The sequence below is a fragment of the Pelecanus crispus genome, chromosome 1 (genome assembly GCF_030463565.1).
Source record: "Pelecanus crispus isolate bPelCri1 chromosome 1, bPelCri1.pri, whole genome shotgun sequence".
Taxonomy (NCBI): domain Eukaryota; kingdom Metazoa; phylum Chordata; class Aves; order Pelecaniformes; family Pelecanidae; genus Pelecanus; species Pelecanus crispus.
The window spans coordinates 198,927,359-198,945,858 of record NC_134643.1 but is presented as its reverse complement, the minus strand read 5'-3'; the positions used below and the strand labels follow the sequence as shown (position 1 = coordinate 198,945,858).

At 35.6% G+C, this 18,500-nt stretch overlaps 1 protein-coding gene across 1 annotated transcript in view; it reads right to left on the bottom strand.

The window, feature by feature from the left end:
• POSTN (periostin) overlaps positions 1 to 18,500 on the bottom strand; it is a 38,686-nt gene that overhangs the window by 17,545 nt on the left and 2,641 nt on the right. Inside the window, exons 3-12 of the mRNA XM_075719789.1 lie at positions 12,555 to 12,619; positions 11,130 to 11,287; positions 10,323 to 10,487; positions 9,334 to 9,480; positions 5,877 to 6,018; positions 4,475 to 4,687; positions 4,179 to 4,313; positions 3,135 to 3,283; positions 2,471 to 2,607; positions 1,568 to 1,698 (exon numbers count right to left, since the gene is read on the bottom strand). Coding sequence (XP_075575904.1) covers positions 1,568 to 1,698; positions 2,471 to 2,607; positions 3,135 to 3,283; positions 4,179 to 4,313; positions 4,475 to 4,687; positions 5,877 to 6,018; positions 9,334 to 9,480; positions 10,323 to 10,487; positions 11,130 to 11,287; positions 12,555 to 12,619 — 1,442 coding nt within the window. The remainder of the gene's footprint in view (positions 1 to 1,567; positions 1,699 to 2,470; positions 2,608 to 3,134; positions 3,284 to 4,178; positions 4,314 to 4,474; positions 4,688 to 5,876; positions 6,019 to 9,333; positions 9,481 to 10,322; positions 10,488 to 11,129; positions 11,288 to 12,554; positions 12,620 to 18,500) is intronic.

Sequence of the window (18,500 nt, the reverse complement as noted above, 5' to 3'; positions counted from 1 at the left end):
TTTATGGAGAAAGCAACATAATGCCTTTAAAGAAAACAAAGACAGAATTCCAGAAAGTAATCTGACACAAAAAATGGACATTCTGCTGCAAAAAATTAATGAGGGTAAATTAAAATTTCATCTGCCAAGGAAAGTAAGTAGAAACTGAGTCACAATGATAGGAAAAGGTAGTACATAAAGCCCCTTGAAAAGCAGAATGAGAAATATAATTGTGTTCTTAATTATAGAAATAATCCAAAATGGCACAGGCCTTGGGTACAACATCAAGTTGTGAATTGAAGACAAAAATAATAGACCTGATAAACTCAATCTTAGTTAATAAAATATATAGTCCAGTAAAAACAGAACAATGGCATTTATCCAGTTACTTCAGTTCATAGCCTTGAGACAAACTTCATTTAATTTGATAGCTATCTAATGTTAATCATTTAGGCTATCTGTTAATTTACTATTAGTCACTAGAGACACACCACACTAAAGGTAATTTAGACCACTATCATAACTTTAAATGGCTGAAGAGATAATTCAAATTCACAGAGCCTCATTAGTGAGTTAAAGGCTGTATAGAGCTGGGGTTGCTGCTTATCAATGCTCTGAGCTGGACTCTTTGAAGTCATTAAGGATTCATGGGATTTGGCTTCATGGCTTTGAACTTTGATCTGAAAAGTGCAGGAATGGAAAATGTGACTGACATTCTGGGTGTGCGATTCAAGGCAACCACGCCTCCCGCACTTGTGCGGAGGCCAGATTCACAGTACTCTCAAATAAACTAAAAATATTTATAGTGCTGTGGCCACAGTCTACCCCTCTAGTGGGAAATTCTGCAGGAGATTTGAAGTATTCACTGTGCCTTTATTCTCTTACAGAAATAAAGCATGATGTTAAAGAAACTACTTTTAAATCTTGTGAAAAATCTGTATAATACCAGAATGCAAGATGGATATAATTATAACTATATAACTATAAATATACACACGTATTATTATAACTATATAACTATATATACACACACTATATATATATATAAAACTATATATATACTATAAATCTACATAATTCTGAAGTGTAAGATGGAAAAAAACTACATAAACTGGCATTTAGAAATATATATTTAATATTTAGCTTGTAGGGCACAGGTGATATCAGAGATCACTGGGTGGAGGCAGAGGAGAGGAAGGAAAGGAAAGATAGGAAAGTCAATACTACATATCTTTTAACACAATGGTCACAACTAGAAAAGAAACATGATATAAGAGACTAAAAAATCTATAGCAAGGTTGAATGATGAAAAGTTGAAGCTAATTAAATGAACGCAGGTTTTAACTTGGAAGGTAATTACACCTTGGAATAATACATCAAGGATTGAAATTTAAATTTAAATTCACTTTGCATGTTTTTTTCCAAAAAGATATTTTCTCTATCCCCCAAGAAGGAATTAATTTAGGGAAGTCCTATGACTTGCTCTATGCAAAAGGTAAACTGTTTTATCAGACATCTTTTGTGTAAGAAGTGCACTAGCCATTGATTTTACCTTTGCTTATATTTCTAATTTTCTTATGTTACTTACTTATCAATATGTCTTTATCATCATCAGTCAAACCTTTAAAGGCATCGTTAGTTGGAACAAACAGAGTCCATTGTCCAGGCTGTGACAGAACATCATCTAAATCTGCAGCTTTCACCAGACTGAGGAAAATGCTGTTTACAACAAACAGACAAAACACAAATACGTTCTGTTGAAGTGTAGTAACTATACTTTGTCCAGGCACTTATTTCCCTCATTTTTTCTGATAGTGCATCAATCTTCAAACACTTTCACTATTTCCCAGAAATATAGATAGCAGAGGAGAAAAATGAGAAAAAAAGAGGCAGTCTTAAGAGAGTAGCAGACTGAGGAAAAATTATTTGAGAAAAAAAGATATTGGCAGCCTGGATCAGAGCAGAATTCACTGAATAAAAACCCCACAGATCAAAGAGATGCCAAGGGTAGTTGCTTTGTCTAGGAATATTGGGATACTTGCAGGAAGGGGACTGAGATATGTAATGGAAGGATATGCAATCATGCTGCACCCATATGGAATTGTACTATTCATTAATTAAACCTCCAGTCTCTGCTGCATTTATAGCTCTGGATGTATCATCCAATCCCTTTTGTCCTCTTACTCCTCTCATTCTGAGAGGAACCTCATTCTACTGACTCCTATGTGCAGTAAACAACCATTCTAACATAAAGTCTGGGAGCCCTTTCAGTACACAGCTGGAGAAGAACACTTACTTTTTTCTTCTCACCCTCCTCCCGCCCCCCCCCCCCCCCCCTTTTTTTTTTGAGGAGGTAATAACCCCTTCCCTGCCCTCCCTGCCCCCCAGATTCCAACAACCCACACTTCACAACTATTTCTCAGACTAGCTGTGCTGTACATACTATTACCCTCTGTAGGAAAATCTCAGTGCTGTCAAAACTGCTACTCACCTAAAACGCTTATCATTTCTCAGCATTTCATGCAATGTCTTTTCTGCTGGATTGATGATCTGTCTGAAGATGTGAATAAAACCATTCCTTCCTTCTTTACTTCCTCTCACCATGCATGAATTTTCAATACATACAGCCTGATTAAAAGAGAAACAAGTGTAGCTATTCACACAATGATACACATTTAAACATATTTGACAAAATGAGATGGATGCATACTTCCCAACAGGGTCCTAAATTTAAAAATAATATTCATATGTATTTCCTACAGTCAAACTGTGTGTTCTTTCCAGGAAATCTGGCTTGAGAAAGCAAAAGTAGCAAAATCTGGAGTAAAGTAATATGGTGAAAATATTTCCAAACTTGACTTTTTTGTTTCCCTTGAGAATGTTCTTAATTAGTTCTAAAAACTAAAATTAAAAAAATTAGTAATTAATGGAGTGCCAAATCTAGAATCCTCTTCTGTTTTACCAAAGAGTCTTCCATGCAAATAAAGTTCCCATCGATAAAGATCAGATTTTCATTTTTTCCTAGCTTAAAGATTTTTGCTAGCTAGTCATAATGGTAGATGTTGGAGGTTTCATTCAGCTTTGCCTTTTATTCTTTCATGACTCTTCATTTTCATAGTTGGGATATGTATTGTTAGAAAGCCCCATTCACTTACTGTGCGATACACAAAGACTCTAAGCAGTTTTCCTCCCATTGTCTCCAGCTCTTGTCCATTGTACAATTCATTGAGCCCAACTTTCACTTTTATAATGTGATTCTGCAGGATTGTTTTAAGAAGGCGTTGATCCATCCCTAAGGTGTCATCTACAAAGCCATTTAGATGTTAATATATAGTGATTTATATAGTGAATTTTCATTCAAATAAGGTTAACTGAGGATGATATATTGAAAGACCATAAGAATACTGAATCTTTATTTGAAATGCTTGAGTTAAGGCTTGGAGAGATCTATGTACACAGAAAATGAATTGTTAAGTAGTTTCTGCAAATTGCCATTCCTTAAATTCAGACATGCATTTTTTACATAGCCCTAATTAATTACTATAAATAATATGGCACATGATTTATATGCGAGCCTGTTCCATCTTCTGAATTACAGCTGAAGTTCTTATTACAATTTTCCTTTCTGCATGTGCACCTTAAAACCTTTCCTAATTTGTTTCTGTGCTGTTGAGTTAACACTCGAATTCCTGGGGGAAGGGCAGGATGCCCATGTGGTCACTTCTGCAAATATGCAAACACCTGTTTTGTAGTATATTTGTTTGAGTTTCTCTCTGCTTTAATGTACTGGAAAATACCAGCCTTCTTGTATAAATTTTTTGAGAACAAATAAGTTGTGAATCTGATGCAAGTAATGAAAATATCAAGGGAACCGACAGTTCATTAGTATCTGTCCTTTCCCACCAATCTGCCTGTGCATATTTTGTATCATATTTTAGCGATCCTATTTCCATTAACAAATGATACCACTAAAAACAAGCTGTGCAGCCTGATGGTTAGGCTCATTTTGCCTTTCTGCATGGTATGTATTTTGAAAGGATGAAGTATCTCTATTTCTCTATGGCTCTCTTTCCTTGGGACTTAGAACTGGGATTTTTAGTCCTGGGACTAAGTACTGGGGCTTACTTGGAAAATTGTCAGGGTAGCATATGTTCTTGGGTTTTTTTACATTCAGAGCATAATCTTTTAAGGCTACTAACCTGAGAAAGCACCATTCAGTGGTGCCAGGAGAGTGTATTGTCCTTCTGGTCTTAGAGAAGATGCCAGTCCTAGCTGTGCCATCAGCTCTGTAAAAGTAGTCTGCTGGGCACCCCCAAGCTCAATGACTTGCTTGGCTGCAAATAAAGGAATGAGAAAAGGTATTTTAACACACAATTTATTCCTTTTCCTGATTTGGATTCTCCATGATTATCCATAACAATATATCCGAGGGAATCTGGGTAAGTTTGTAGAAAACATCTTCAGTGTAAGAAGTTTTTTCATACATATCACTGACCAGAATCAGGAATTAGCACTTCATTAATGAGGTGGATAACACCATTGCTTGTCACAATATCTTTGCGTTTCACCATGTTCGCTCCATTCACAGTCAGACTTTCACCATCACAACCAATTTCAACTGTGTTTCCTTCCAAGGTTTCATAGACAGCTCCACCTGTGATGGCTTCAGAGCACTGGAGAGTATTCAAAATATGGAACTTCACAAGAGCTGTGGAGAAAAGATCAGGAAGTTCATATATAGGTGTTTGGACACATATATTCATATATATATATAAAATTCACATATAGGTGTGGGATAAATTATTACATCTACACTATTTTTAATAGTTTACTAGCTTATCTAGCATATTTGTTTATTTGCACTCAGATTCTTTACTGAAAGCTATTTATATGAAAATTGATACTATAGGCCTCTAAACAACATCTATGGTCAAAAATCTTTGGCATCCCTTATATTATGAAAACTATACTGATTATGCTGTAATCTGCATGTAACTCAGTGAATGCACATGATATGCTCCAAATGAACCTCTGAGTACAAAACTGTATAGGCTACACAAAGTCAGCCCCGGATTTATGTTTTGTTATACCTTACTATATAGGTGAGATTCAGTGTACTATCCTCTATGGGTAACAAAAGCATCACCCAAAATTCCTGAAAGCAAACTGAAAAAAAAAAAAAAAAAAGCCACAACAAAAATGCTGTGTTATTTCAGGATTCCATTTTTAGTCATTGTCTTACATTAAAATTAGCCCAGATCCCTCTTTTCACCATTCTCCATTGAGATATTACACAGTGACTTAAATCAGGCTATAATGAAATGACGGAGAATTTGTTTCGTGCAGTGGAGCTCATAAATGAGAACAGAAATGTAGCCTTCCATTTCTTAGTGGTCCACTACATTACTGTTCATGTAACAGACTGATTCAGTTATTATTTATTTTTATTGTAGTTCTCAGAAGAGTAAGTGTGCTGACTGTTATAGTTTCTCAGAATATATAGTACAAATTCAGTTCAACTTGCAGGGCAGAACTGGCCTTTTACAAGAACATGTCCTTTTTGTATGAAAAAGCTGTTCATGAGAAAGCTGTGAGAGAATCCCACATTCAGACAGTCATGCATTTCTAGAGGCAGGAATCTCTATCGGAACTATGCAGCTGCACTATTAGAAGTATCAATGTGCCTATATTTTTACAGTTTCCTTTAAACTGTTTTAGAAATGAAGTTTTCGGTAAATTTGAATCCTTAGGTAACTGAAAAAATCAAAGACAGAAGAAATATTTCCTCCTGTATGTATGAAAGTACAGGTGCTAAATTTCAGAGCTACTATGATAACATAGTTTCTGCCTCCTGATCTACTCACCTGTATTTCTTATTTGCAAAAAAGGTTACATACCTTCAGAAGCCACCTTGTCGCCCATGATCCTTTCTAAGACTCCCCTTGGAAGTTTCTCAAAAGCTTCATTAGTGGGAGCAAAGAGTGTGTAATGACCAGGCTTTCCAAGAATATCCAAGACACCTGATGTGATGGCAGCAGCCTAGAAAATAAGTTTGGTTTTTAATGTTGGTTATTTAAAATATTACCAAAATACATTATCTCCCTAGTCTCACCTAGTGCCCACAGATACTTTAATGCTAGACTGAAATCAGTGTTATAGAAAGATGAAAAAATGAATTGACAAAAGTGAAAAGAAAATTAATTTTGTGGGAAAAAAGTGTCTTGATATACCAAGGTACTTCCTTAATTTAGCACACAGTAACCAATAAATTCTGACAGAGGTGACAACAGGACAGAAATTCTTATTATTATGGCCTGAATTTTAAAATGAAAAATGTGAACATACAGTTTTTGACTAATTAGATCAAAGCAATAGTCTATCAGAGCTCATAATTTGCCCCTGAAATAATAAAAAATGTATTACAGTGTATGACTAATTTGATTAAATAGAAGGAGGAGGTTTTTAATCACAACAGGAGTCTGAGGGGTGACTTATTGCTCTCTACAGCTTCCTGAGGAAGGGAAGTGGAGAGGGAGGTACCTTCTCCCTGGTGTCCAGTGATAGGATGCATGGGAATGGTTCAAAGCTGCACCAGGGGAGGTTTAGACTGGCCATTAGGAAGCATTTCTTTGCTGAGAGGGTGCTCAAACATTGGAACAGGCTTCCTAGAGAGGTGGTCAATACCCTAAGCCTGTCAGTGTTTAAGAGGCATTTGGACAATGCCCTTAATACCATGCTTTAACTTTTGGTCAGCTCTCAGGCAGTTGGACTAAATGATCATTGTACATACCTTCCAACTGAAATTTCTATTCCATTCCATTCCATTCCATTCCATTCCATTCCATTCCATTCCATTCCATTCCATTCTATTCTATTCTATTCTATTCTATTCTATTCTATTCTATTCTATTCTATTCTATTCTATTCTATTCTATTCTATTCTATTCCATTCCATTCCATTCCATTCCATTCCATTCTATTCTATTCTATTCTATTCTATTCTATTCTATTCTATTCTATTCTATTCTATTCTATTCTATTCTATTCTATTCTATTCCATTCCATTCCATTCCATTCCATCTCAGGCTTTGAAGCCAGGAAAATTATCTCCAGGTTTTTTATCCCTAAAATGTTACTCAGCTCTGGACATTAAAAAAAGTAAAGTTAAACACAACTGATGAAAAATTCTCTACTTTCTAGTAATGAGGAAGAGGTAAGCAGTCTGAACTAAATAAAACCCAACTAAATATATTTTTAAAAAATATAATTTCCCTTTCATTCCTTAAATAAATCTTCTTAACTTTCTTATAAATCTCCTCTGTACAGTCTCACAATTTAGGTGTTTCCATTACTGGATTAATCCTAAAAGAGAATACTATAACAATATATATTTCTTAGGTGGCTGCAAGGTGTCCTTATTAGAATCAATGGCTGAAGAAAAAGAACAATGCAGGAAAAGTAATCAAAGATATTGTGAGAATATATGATGGATTAAAAGCATAATATGATACAGTAGGCCAATATAGATTATGATCTGATTTTCTAGAAAAAGAACATATGTAAAATTGAGCATATCTGGACTTAAGAATTTGCTCAGTTAAATATGAAATAGTATTAGCTCAACCTAAGACAGAAAGATAAAGTGCATATGAAACTGTCTAACTGGAAGATGGGAATAGCCATCCTAAAAGAAATGTCATATCAGAGTCTCAGGGCTTATTTTGTTTAATGGTTTTATTAGCATATTTGCTTTTGGAGCCAAAGTCATTAAAGCAGTATGAAGTACAGAGGCATGCACACAGGAATTAGCAGGTGCATGTGCTATAAACAGGGACTTCACCCTTTGAAAAATCAGAAAGGCAGAGTGCAGTGTGATGCGACTGAAAGAAAACCCAGCATGATGCTAGCATGTATCCTGGAAAACAGTAAGTTATTTTGAAGCAGAGTTAGTAAGGTATGCAAGTTAATATAAAAGGAATAGGTAAGACCTTATCTAGGCTTAGATGAAAATGTCTGTTTAGCGTTCACAAAAGTGAAACCCAAATAGAAGAGATACAAGAAAGAATGCACAGGAAAAAATGAAATAGAGAGTGCTTCTTTTTCATCTGGAGATGAGAAAGGGTTGGCTTTTATATTCAGTTTTTTAAAGGCATTACATGATGTGGTTGCCTATAACTGTAATGGACTGGATTTGAGTGATTCACAGGATCCTTTCCACCTTTATGCCTCTGCATTTAAAATACTTGTTTGTATTAACTGAGGAGATGGAGGAGAGAAAAGGACAACAGCTATCTGCAAAAGCATGGCATAATTTTTTAAACATGTGCAGCATGAAATCCCATTACATGAAGCAGACAAATCTTCTAGAAGGAGAAATTAGAAACTTGGACATAGAATCATACAATCATAGAATTGTTTAGGTTGGAAAAGACCTTTAAGATCATCCAGTCCAACCATTAACCTACACTACCAAGTCCACACTAAACCAATCAAGGGTAGACTAGACTACACCATGTCCCAAAGTGCCACATCTACCCGTTTTTTGAACACTTCCAGAAATGGTGACTCCACCACCTCCCTGGGCAGCCTGTTCCAATGCTTGACCACCCTTTCCATAAAGAAATTTTTCCTAATATCCAACCTAAACCTCCCCTGGCGCAGCTTGACCCCATTTCCTCTCGTCCTATCGCTAACTACATGGGGGAAGAGACCAACACCCACCTCACTACAACCTCCTTTCAGGTAGTTGTAGAGAGCGATAAGGTCTCCCCTCAGCCTCCTTTTCTCTAAGCTAAACAACCCCAGTTCCCTCAGCCGCTCCTCATAAGGCCTGTGCTCCAGACCCTTCACCAGCTTTGTTGCCCTTCTCTGAACATACTCCAGCACAGAATAACCCTGTTTCCTCTCTGCAAGAAAAATCCTACCTACATGTATCTACTGGTGTTCTGAAACTTCTTATAAGTCAGATTCTGGAATTTATTTGGTTTCTTTACCATTTTCTGTCATCCAGTTTGAAATTATTCTTGTTTATCTAGCACCAGACACTGTAACTTATGCTGTCACGTTTCATTACCTTGTGAGTGCTAGAAGAGAAGACAGAGTTTTCTATGTACAGGGACACATTCTGTGCTATTGATGTGGTCTTATTTGATCCACAGAAGAGCAGAAGCAGACTCCTTATGTAAAATATACTGCCTTCTTATAGAGCTTAATTTGCAATATTAGCTGGAGTTCTTAATTTACTTTATTTCTGTCTTACAGAACTAACCCTTCTTACTTCCAGGTATCATACATAAACAGAAAAGAAGAAGAAACTAAAAAAACAGAGAAGTGTTTTTATTTTTGTCCACTTACTCTAAGAGATGAAAGATCATCCTCGACTTCAATGAAATCTTGAATGGTATTTCCAACAGCGGTCAGGACACGATCAATAACATGAACAACACCATTGGTAGCAATCTGGTTGCCATGGATAATCCTGGCACAGTTAACAGTAACAACCTATATTTGAAGAATCAAGCAGAAGAAGATTAATCATTAATTTGATCATATACTTGGAAACTGATTCTTACAGATTGGCAACATATGTAATGTACATAATGTGTTTGTTGTTCTTTCAGTTTTTATTTTAAATTTTAAGTAAAATCTTGCAAGATTTGAAAGGCTGACTAAGCTCCTGGAAAGCTAGCAGCAGATTTATTCAGGCTACATTGATTCCATATCCATGTTTTATTTCTTATTGCAATAATTCAGATTTGTTTTCCATATCTGGTTAATATGGTGATTGTATTGGTTTTTACTGATGCAAACTGTAGTCCAACATAAACATTTCAATGCATTTAAGGCAACAAAGATGAGTGACTTGACTGGGAGATTTCTAATATTTATAAACCTGATTTTTTTTCCAGCCAAATAATGGGTGTGTGTCTCCTATAATCTTAAATGCTTCTACTATGCACTCTAATTCAAATAAAAGATCTGATTTAATATTATTTTGTAAACACATGAAGATTAATCGTAGATTTTGCTCTCATATTTATTAGGATCATATATTTTGGCCACAAAAGGCTTTTTCTTTTAGGAATAAAGTTTCTTCTTGTTTGAACTTTGATTTCTAAACAGCAAACAGCACGTGTTCATTAATTCCTTCTTAGTGATAGTCTACACAGCAGACAAAATCTCTTCAAGAAAAAATTTATTTATTTTTGTCAGTGGCAACTGACTTGCTAGATGTTAAACTTTCTACAGCCTATTTTCTTGGCTATATAAGGAAATAAAGGAAAGAGTCATAGCTATAACTGAAAAATTATATTAGGGGAAAAAGAAAAAGAGAATAGACTTACCCCATTAGGATAATGGTTAATAAGCAATTTCTGGTCATTATACATGGACACCAGAGTCATGCCATTCTTAAGATCTTTTGTCAACATGCGCTTATTTACCATGTGGTGGTGGAGAGCGTTATACAGTTCAATATTTACATTGTCAATCAAATTCCTGTGAGTTTCCTGAAGAAGAAAGTATTTTAATTACTTAGACACTTCAAAACATTCTTTCAGGCAGAAAGATGTACATGTTGCTTTACCTTAACATATGCTTTCGATATATTCAACAATGGGTATTTCCTGTTAGGAGGTATGACTTTGATACCTATCAATCTGTGTCTACTTAAACGATGCATTAGTCTGATATGCTCACAAATGGCAGACAAGAGGTCTCATCACAGACAAGTCATTGGAGGAACTTTGATTCAATATTTATTTTACTAAAAACATTACTAAAAGAAGGACACCTGAATCACTGACAAAGTGCAGTTATACTCTACAACAGGCAATTGTTGGAATTCCTGTCAGTTTCCCTAAAACTATTCTAATAACACTAACAATATTAGTATTTCTCATGCATATGCTTAAAATTAAAGACTGTTGTTTAGTACTCCTGAAAATAAATTCAGACTCTCTAGCCTCAGCAATGCCTGTTAAACATGAAAATTGTTTTATTATAATTTGTGTAATGTCCTTTTATATCTAAGATATCAATATTGTTTCTAGTCTACCTCATCATAGACTAGTTGTTGCAGCTAAAACAACATTAAGTGAAAGAGAAACACTCTTCAACACATACGCGTGTGCACACACACACACACTTACTGAATTTAATTGCTCCCAGGCTTCATTGCTTGGTGCAAAGAAAGTGAATGATCCTCGTCCCTCAATCTCTTCTCTCAGCTTTGACATGTCAGAATACTGCTGTGTGGAGGTAGCTCCCACAATACCAAGTGTACCATATACATGATCAATAGGAGCAACTAAAATAAACATGAGATAAGAATACAGTAAAGTAATTCAGTTTCTCACAATCAAACCTACTTTGTTTCTTCTGGTTGGACAATAGTATCAACTTTCTGAAACTGTTTAAATCAATATTAAAACAATGTGCTTGGAGTAAAATTCCATTGTCAACCTACTCAAAAATCATCCAAATACATCTGCTTTTGTTTGTTTGTTTGTTTAATGAAAATTTAGATCAAACAAAACTGAATATTGTAATGTTTTCGTTAGAAGAGTTGTCTTGTTTTGTGCCAACCCAACCTAAAATGGGAGGCTATCCATTGAGGACAAGAGTAAATTCCATCTATAAAGACAAAAATTTCAATAGACTGGGTCTCATTTGGTCATGGTGGACCAGAATTATTATTCTTCAGTGTGTGGTTTGTGCATATATTGATTCATCAAGATAGTAATAATGGCCATAGTCTCACAGTTAAAACACTCCTACATGAGAACAGGGTTAATATGTCCTAATTCTAGGCATCTAGAAGTGAAGCATCTGCACGCGAGCTAGTTGTTGGCTCTTTTTACAGTCATGGAGAGGAACAGGCAATTCTACAGTGTGACTGACCTCATCCTAATGTAAACATCTAAAATGAAATTAATTAATCTAAACAAACTGAACTGTGCCTTAGATATGCCTAACTATTATTGAATATAAAAGGATTAGTTCACTATAGGGGTCTGAAGTTGTGAAATATATTTCTTCTCAGATTACTCTTCCCTGCTGCAATTAGTTTTATTTATGCAAAAAACAATAGCACAAATAGGAGAAATCAAGAATTCCTGTCTTCATTTTCACTCCTCCTTAGTTTATTTAAAGCCTATAACACTCTTTTAGTAAATCAGATTCAAGTCTTCTCAGGAAAAGGAATAAACAGAATTTAGATATGCCACATGTCATGTCCTGGGTTTCTGACCTTGCTGGTATGTTTTAGGTTTTTCTGGGACATGATGGGAATAGGAGTAAAAGTTCTTCTTTGGCAGCTTTGGGAACTGAAGACACTATCTTTCCTCTCCAATCCAGCAACTGGAAGGAGCTGGGAAATGCAACTTCAACTGCATGATCAAATTCAGTGCTGGCTGATTTTTAACTGTATTGGCTGTATGCAAATGAAGCTGTGTATTCCCAGGCAGTAATTCCTAAAAAGATGCAATCATTTCTCAAGATGACCACCTTTGAAAGTCCCCTGTGTTGTAATGTTTCTCATATACTGACTCATCTGTATGAAAATAAGCTTGTACCTGCTGGACATCCTCTTGTACCTTCCATCTTCATATAGCCAGGACAGCACTCATATAAGACAGTTCTGTGGGATATAGACAAAAGCACAATTAAATAGTATACAGGACAAGTGTATACTAATTTTAGCTGAGTCTAATTTTTCATTTTTTTATTATTAATTTTTCATTGCTAAGTACACACTCTCCAGATCTTCATCCTTTTTTTATCATTCCACCTTTTCTGTATAGACTACAAATTGATTGTATTTTACTAAATGCAAGGCTTTTGAATTTACAGAATGACTGCCATCATTAAGTTTAAATGCTAGGAAAGAACATGGAAGGGATGTGGAACTCATGTAGAGTTATTAAAAGATGATGTGATTAGAACAGCAGCTGAAGAAAATTTAACTGGTCAGTTTTGAAAAGATTAGGTGGGATTGAAGAAAGGGAAAATTAAAGAAAGTGAGGATATTGAGAGAAACTGGTGACAGCAGGGTTGTAAAGGAAGAATAAAAAAATTAAATGAACTGAACAGAAATTAAAATGACAAAACTACATGAGGTCACCTACATACTGAATATAGGAACTAAACAGGTATTTAGGACAAGGTCCTGTGGATTGTGTGGTGATATAAAGTAGGGTGGTAGAGCCTCAGTTTTTCAAGGAAGAGTTTGAAGAAGCTTAGGAATGAGAGAGAAAACTAAAAAAGAACAGACATAAAGCAAGTTCTAGAGAAGGAAGACACTAAAGACTGTACAGATGGACACAAGGGAAAGTTCACTAGTAAATGCAGTAAGGATGAAAACCAGACTACAAGAAATCAAAAACAGAATTAAAAGAGTATGTCATCACAGCATACGTAGAATTTAGCAATACTGGGGACCAGGAACTGTTATATAATGAGGTCAATATTCTCATTCTTGAATACGTGTAAGCTATACATAACAGCAAAACAGGGCTAACTGATAATTCTGTTCTGTAACACTCAATTTAGTATTGATGGTCTTACAAAACATAATGTCTTCTTAGTTAATATGACAGAAATAAAAGCACTACCATAGATCTGCTTGACAAATTCTCCTCTCTTACATGAAATTGCAAATTCACTGAAGTTATTGCAGAGTTGATTTTGGCTCCTCAGGAGAGGGAATGCCAACAAATTATACAATCTTGCCAAATTCTAAAACATAAACTTTAAGACATTGGACTTCTGATATTACTTTTCAAACTATGGTACACTATGAATGACAAGGGAAAATTGCTGTCATGGTTTTACATAATAGATTTATTTTTATAGGTGTGCCTGATGTTGGCAGTGCTAGAGTTCTGAACACTAAGTCCTTGAAGGTTTTTGCTGAGTCTTTACCACTACATTCCAGCTTTTAGTTTGTAGGCTCTTTGGTGGCAGCTGAGTACAATTCTCTCATTTTTCATAAACTAAAGCTGACAAAACATTAAGCACAAACACATCAAAATGAACAGCTTATTCAAATGAAAAGTTGAACTTAAGACCTTCAACATCCAAACTACTTGAAGAGATTAAAAAATGAAAGTAGACTGGAAGAACATTAGGATTACAAAGCATGATTTTAAAAGTGAGGATTATAATTCCATAATTGACAGCAATCTGATAGAGCTGGTGAAGATTAAAGATTTTTTTTAAAAAAATACATAGTCTTTCATTTCTCTGTGCTGTGAAAATACTTTGTCTCTATTCCCTCATACACATATACACACATTACATATTCACTCTTCTGCCATCATCTTTTCAACTGAGAAGCCATATATTGAAAGTATTTGTATAGTTCTTTTTAATACATCTCTATCTTTAAAGCAATTCACTGAATGGCTATTTCTTGGGAATGCAAGAATAGCATACAGCTTAGGCTACAGATTTTCTAACTAATGAGGAAATTAACCTTATGCTCTTCCTACTTGTTGAATCCCTGCCAGAATCTAATTTAAAAAAAAAAAAAAATAAAGAAAACTGGGTAGCAGAATAGGAGTCAGAATGTTCTCCCAACTGTGTGAACTGCTTTGTCATGAGAAAATACTTTTTCCTTCCATGGAATACAAAATATTTCCCCCTCAGCCCATGAGCAACTACGAAAGATTGCAGTCTTAACTGGATTTTGGAAAAAGGAAAGAGGAAGCTGGGTTATAAGCATAGAATAAGACATGGCAAGTTTAGTGTCCTTATCATATCCAACAATGACACAATTAATGAAAGGCAGAAAATTGGCTGAAGAACATAGTTAAGAAAGAAAATGCTTCTTCAGCCAAGCATTACAAGATCAGTGCCTTTTTTACCATGTAACTTGTTATGTACAGCCCAGGCTATTTTTTCAGTCATCAAGGGTTACTGTAAGTTCCTACTTACAGTATTTATGTTCCCTTACATCTACCTGCAGTTAGAAGGTCATGTATCAGCTGTGCTCAAAATGTAGTGAGAAAGATGGAATGGAAGAAAAGGGGTCTGTATGGAAGATCCCAATATGAGGTTAGAACCAGGTAAAACTCAGTGCAGTTCCTCAGTACCACTCATGTACAGACATAGTGCACAGGGGAAGTACCATCTCACACCGTAAGTTACCCTCATCTGTATCTCCCTACTAGTTCAATATAAGATGGTGCCCAAGCAAAGCAAGCAGTTACTCAGACAACAAGCAATGCTGGATTCCTGAGTTTTTGGAGGTTTTGGTGGGGTTTTTTTGTTTTGTTTTGGGGTGGGTTTTTTTTGTTTGGTTGTCGGGGATTTTTTAGTATACAGTTGTTCTGACCTCCATCCAAAGGAAAAAGGGGTAGAGCAACACCACCTTATGTCCCTATTATTCTTGGCTAACAGAGCCAGTTTTCAGTTTATTCAGATCAGCTTAATTTATTTAGATCAACTCATCTGTTTCTACTCCTTGCTGGCATGGAGATAAAATGCAGAGAAACTGCAGAGAAACAGTTGGACTTCCGGTCCAATAGACTTTGATTTTAACAAATCTTTAAGTTGCATCCCAATTGGAAATTTACAGCAGTGGATAGGAAGTGTAAATGATAAAAGCATTCTTAAATTAATATTTTATAGATCATATATACAAGTTAGAGAGGACTTGTTAACAGATATTAACATGAGAAGAGCCATTGTCCTTTGGATTGTTATTACAGTATTACAGTAACCTCTTTAGTCATGTCTGCATTTCTGTTTTGAGTACATAGAGTATAAAACTCCCAGTAACAGCTAAGAGTAAGTTATAACAGGTGCTTTATTACAGCCACAAAAAAACCCCTCAGGCATTCCATGACTTAACTTACTCTCATACACACTGTTTTCCCCCTCTAGCGTTGCTGTGTGAGTGCTTGTACAATGGTAAGAGTGTTGAAAGAAGAGGGAGAAGATAGGTGGTAGTTCTGTGTAGACTCTTATGCCCAAATCCACCCAGCCCCACTGCTCAATGTCTTCCTCTGGTTGGCTGTAGCAGACTTCTTGCTTAGGACCTTACACAGGCTCTGTAAAATGTTTTACGGCTTATATTCCTCTAAATTCTAGTCAGTGAAGAGAAAAAAGTCACCACCTGACTTTCTTTCAATGAGTCCAAACTGCCTATTGCTTCAAACCATTTTTCCTGAAAACTCTTTTTTTTTTTTTTTTTTCCACTGCACAACTCGTTTTACTTCTGGAGCTCAGCAAAGTGATGAATTCCTTGTCAGATATGTGCTGAGAGCAGACTTTCTCTCATGGGAAGACATGACATCTATCTAGGAATAAAACCACAGGAGTAGGTTGTTTTCCAAAACTGGCTTTGAGAATATCTCAGTTTCAGTCTAAGTAATTTTCAGGAAATATTCTTCTTCCCAATGTGTCTGCAGTGGAATAAAATGTAGTGCCAAAGTCAGTGGCATGGCAGACTTTACTCAAAAGGTTAAGTATTTTGGATGATTTGTAACATGTCCACTGAAGGAAAAGGGAAGCCAGTATTATAATGCCACCTGGAGGAGAAGGAAAGATTCTGGTAAAAACTATAAACCTACAGGTCCTGAACAAACTAAAGGTAGAGGTGGGGCAAATGACCACACGCAATCTAGTTTGACTGGAAATCGATCATTATTACCATCATGAAATGCATACAAATCTGCAATTTGTATGAAAAATGAGTTCTAACCTGCCTGGATTTGCTTATAAAAACAAAGCCGAAGTCAAAATGGGAGACTCTGGTTAGGATTCCAGACAGTCAATCACATTCCAAAGAAACTTCTGAGGTTTTAGAACAATCAGATTGCTCATCTGGTCATTATAATTTGTGCTATGTCCACTCTAACTTACCGCTGTTACTTTCTTCTGCCTCCTTAAGTAAGTAATTAGTAACCAATAAAATTTACAATAGCAGAAAGCTTAGGGTGACAGCTTGGCCCATGAAAATCAGGTCTTTTCCTTGGCTCTGGTGGGGCCATGGTACCATTCTTCATGTCTAGACTGACTTTAGAGTTGAGACTTCAAAGCCATTGCAGTGCTTGAAAGGCAAGACTGTGTGTTGGAATCAGTGTCTCACGGTATTGGAAGTATAACTCAGCTCCGTTAATTTATGGTGTGCTGTCAGAGCACTGAAAACATTTTCGCAGAAAGAAAGTAGAAGAAAACTTCCTCCTACTACATCTTCCCTCAGTCTTTTTCCTAAGGATCCTTTCCAACACTGTGTTACGACATGTAGCAGCTTTCAGGAATCACAAAAAATGCAAAGCCTCTGGCACCCAACAGGAGCAGTAGAAACTGCAATCCAAGCCCATTTCAGGTCCTTGCCTGACTACTATCTGATTTACATGTCCAATTTTAACAGTGCAAAAATCGTTACTGGAGGCATTTTTCTTACATAGTCATTTGGGAGTCTTAATCAGTTTTACATTAGTAAGTATAGGGATCATGCTCAAAAAGAACTATGAATATAATTGTCAGCCAGGACAGCCAAAAAAAATTAAACAAAATGTAAAACTGGCTTTGAAAAGAAATGAAAAAATAAACAGGAAAAGGATACTTTTTTAATTATGAAATTGTCATATATGTAGATGCACTGAAGAGAACATGAGAGACTGTAGCCGTATTAGCACTGCTAGTGGTCCATGCACACTCTGCACCATTTTTTGTGCCCCCACTCCCATTCCCCAGCACAAACCCAGATTGTGTCTGCATCTAATTCTTTGTTAACACAGAATTTTTTTAATTTCTGTAAAGAACGGTTCATTGAATTTTATACAAGTTTACATAGTCTTATAGTTGCAGTTTTAACTTAAAAATATTCTGTTCATAAATGCTCACTTGGATTCAATATGACCTATGTGTAATTGTTTAAAGTCAAATATATCTTTTTTTTTTTTTTCCCCAGAGTTTATCATTGTGTCTATATTCAGAAACACTTTTTTAAACTTGAAGAATGGACTAGAAAATATGGATTGTATTTACTTGTGACTTTGACAATCAGGAGAATAAAAATATGAATAACCAAATGCAAATTATCAGTCACTTCTTGTTCAAGCTCTTCTTTCTAGTTTATTTAGTGAATTATTGTTGATCAGAAAAACATTTTCAAAATAATTTAAGAGCTTGTTTACAAAGGGAGGCATCTTCAACTGGCTTATGTTGCTAACACTGTGAATATTTTTCTTCCATATTAACCTCTGTTAAGGGAGCCTTTGGCACAGAAACAAAAAAACTTTATTCCACATTGCATTAACATCTAAACCGGTGGCTGATGTTCATTACAAAAGTTTTAAATACAAATCTTACTTTAAATGGAGTTAAGTTCCTCATACGTATAATTTGCACCATGTATCAATATAACTTAACATTTTTATGTCTTAAGGCATACACTCTCTCAGTGATTATATAAATTGTGTACTTAAATATTACTTGGGCACTTGGAAGAGTTTTGTAGGCTTTCGCTATGAGATTCCTAATACCCTAAGACAGAGTTGTAATTGAAG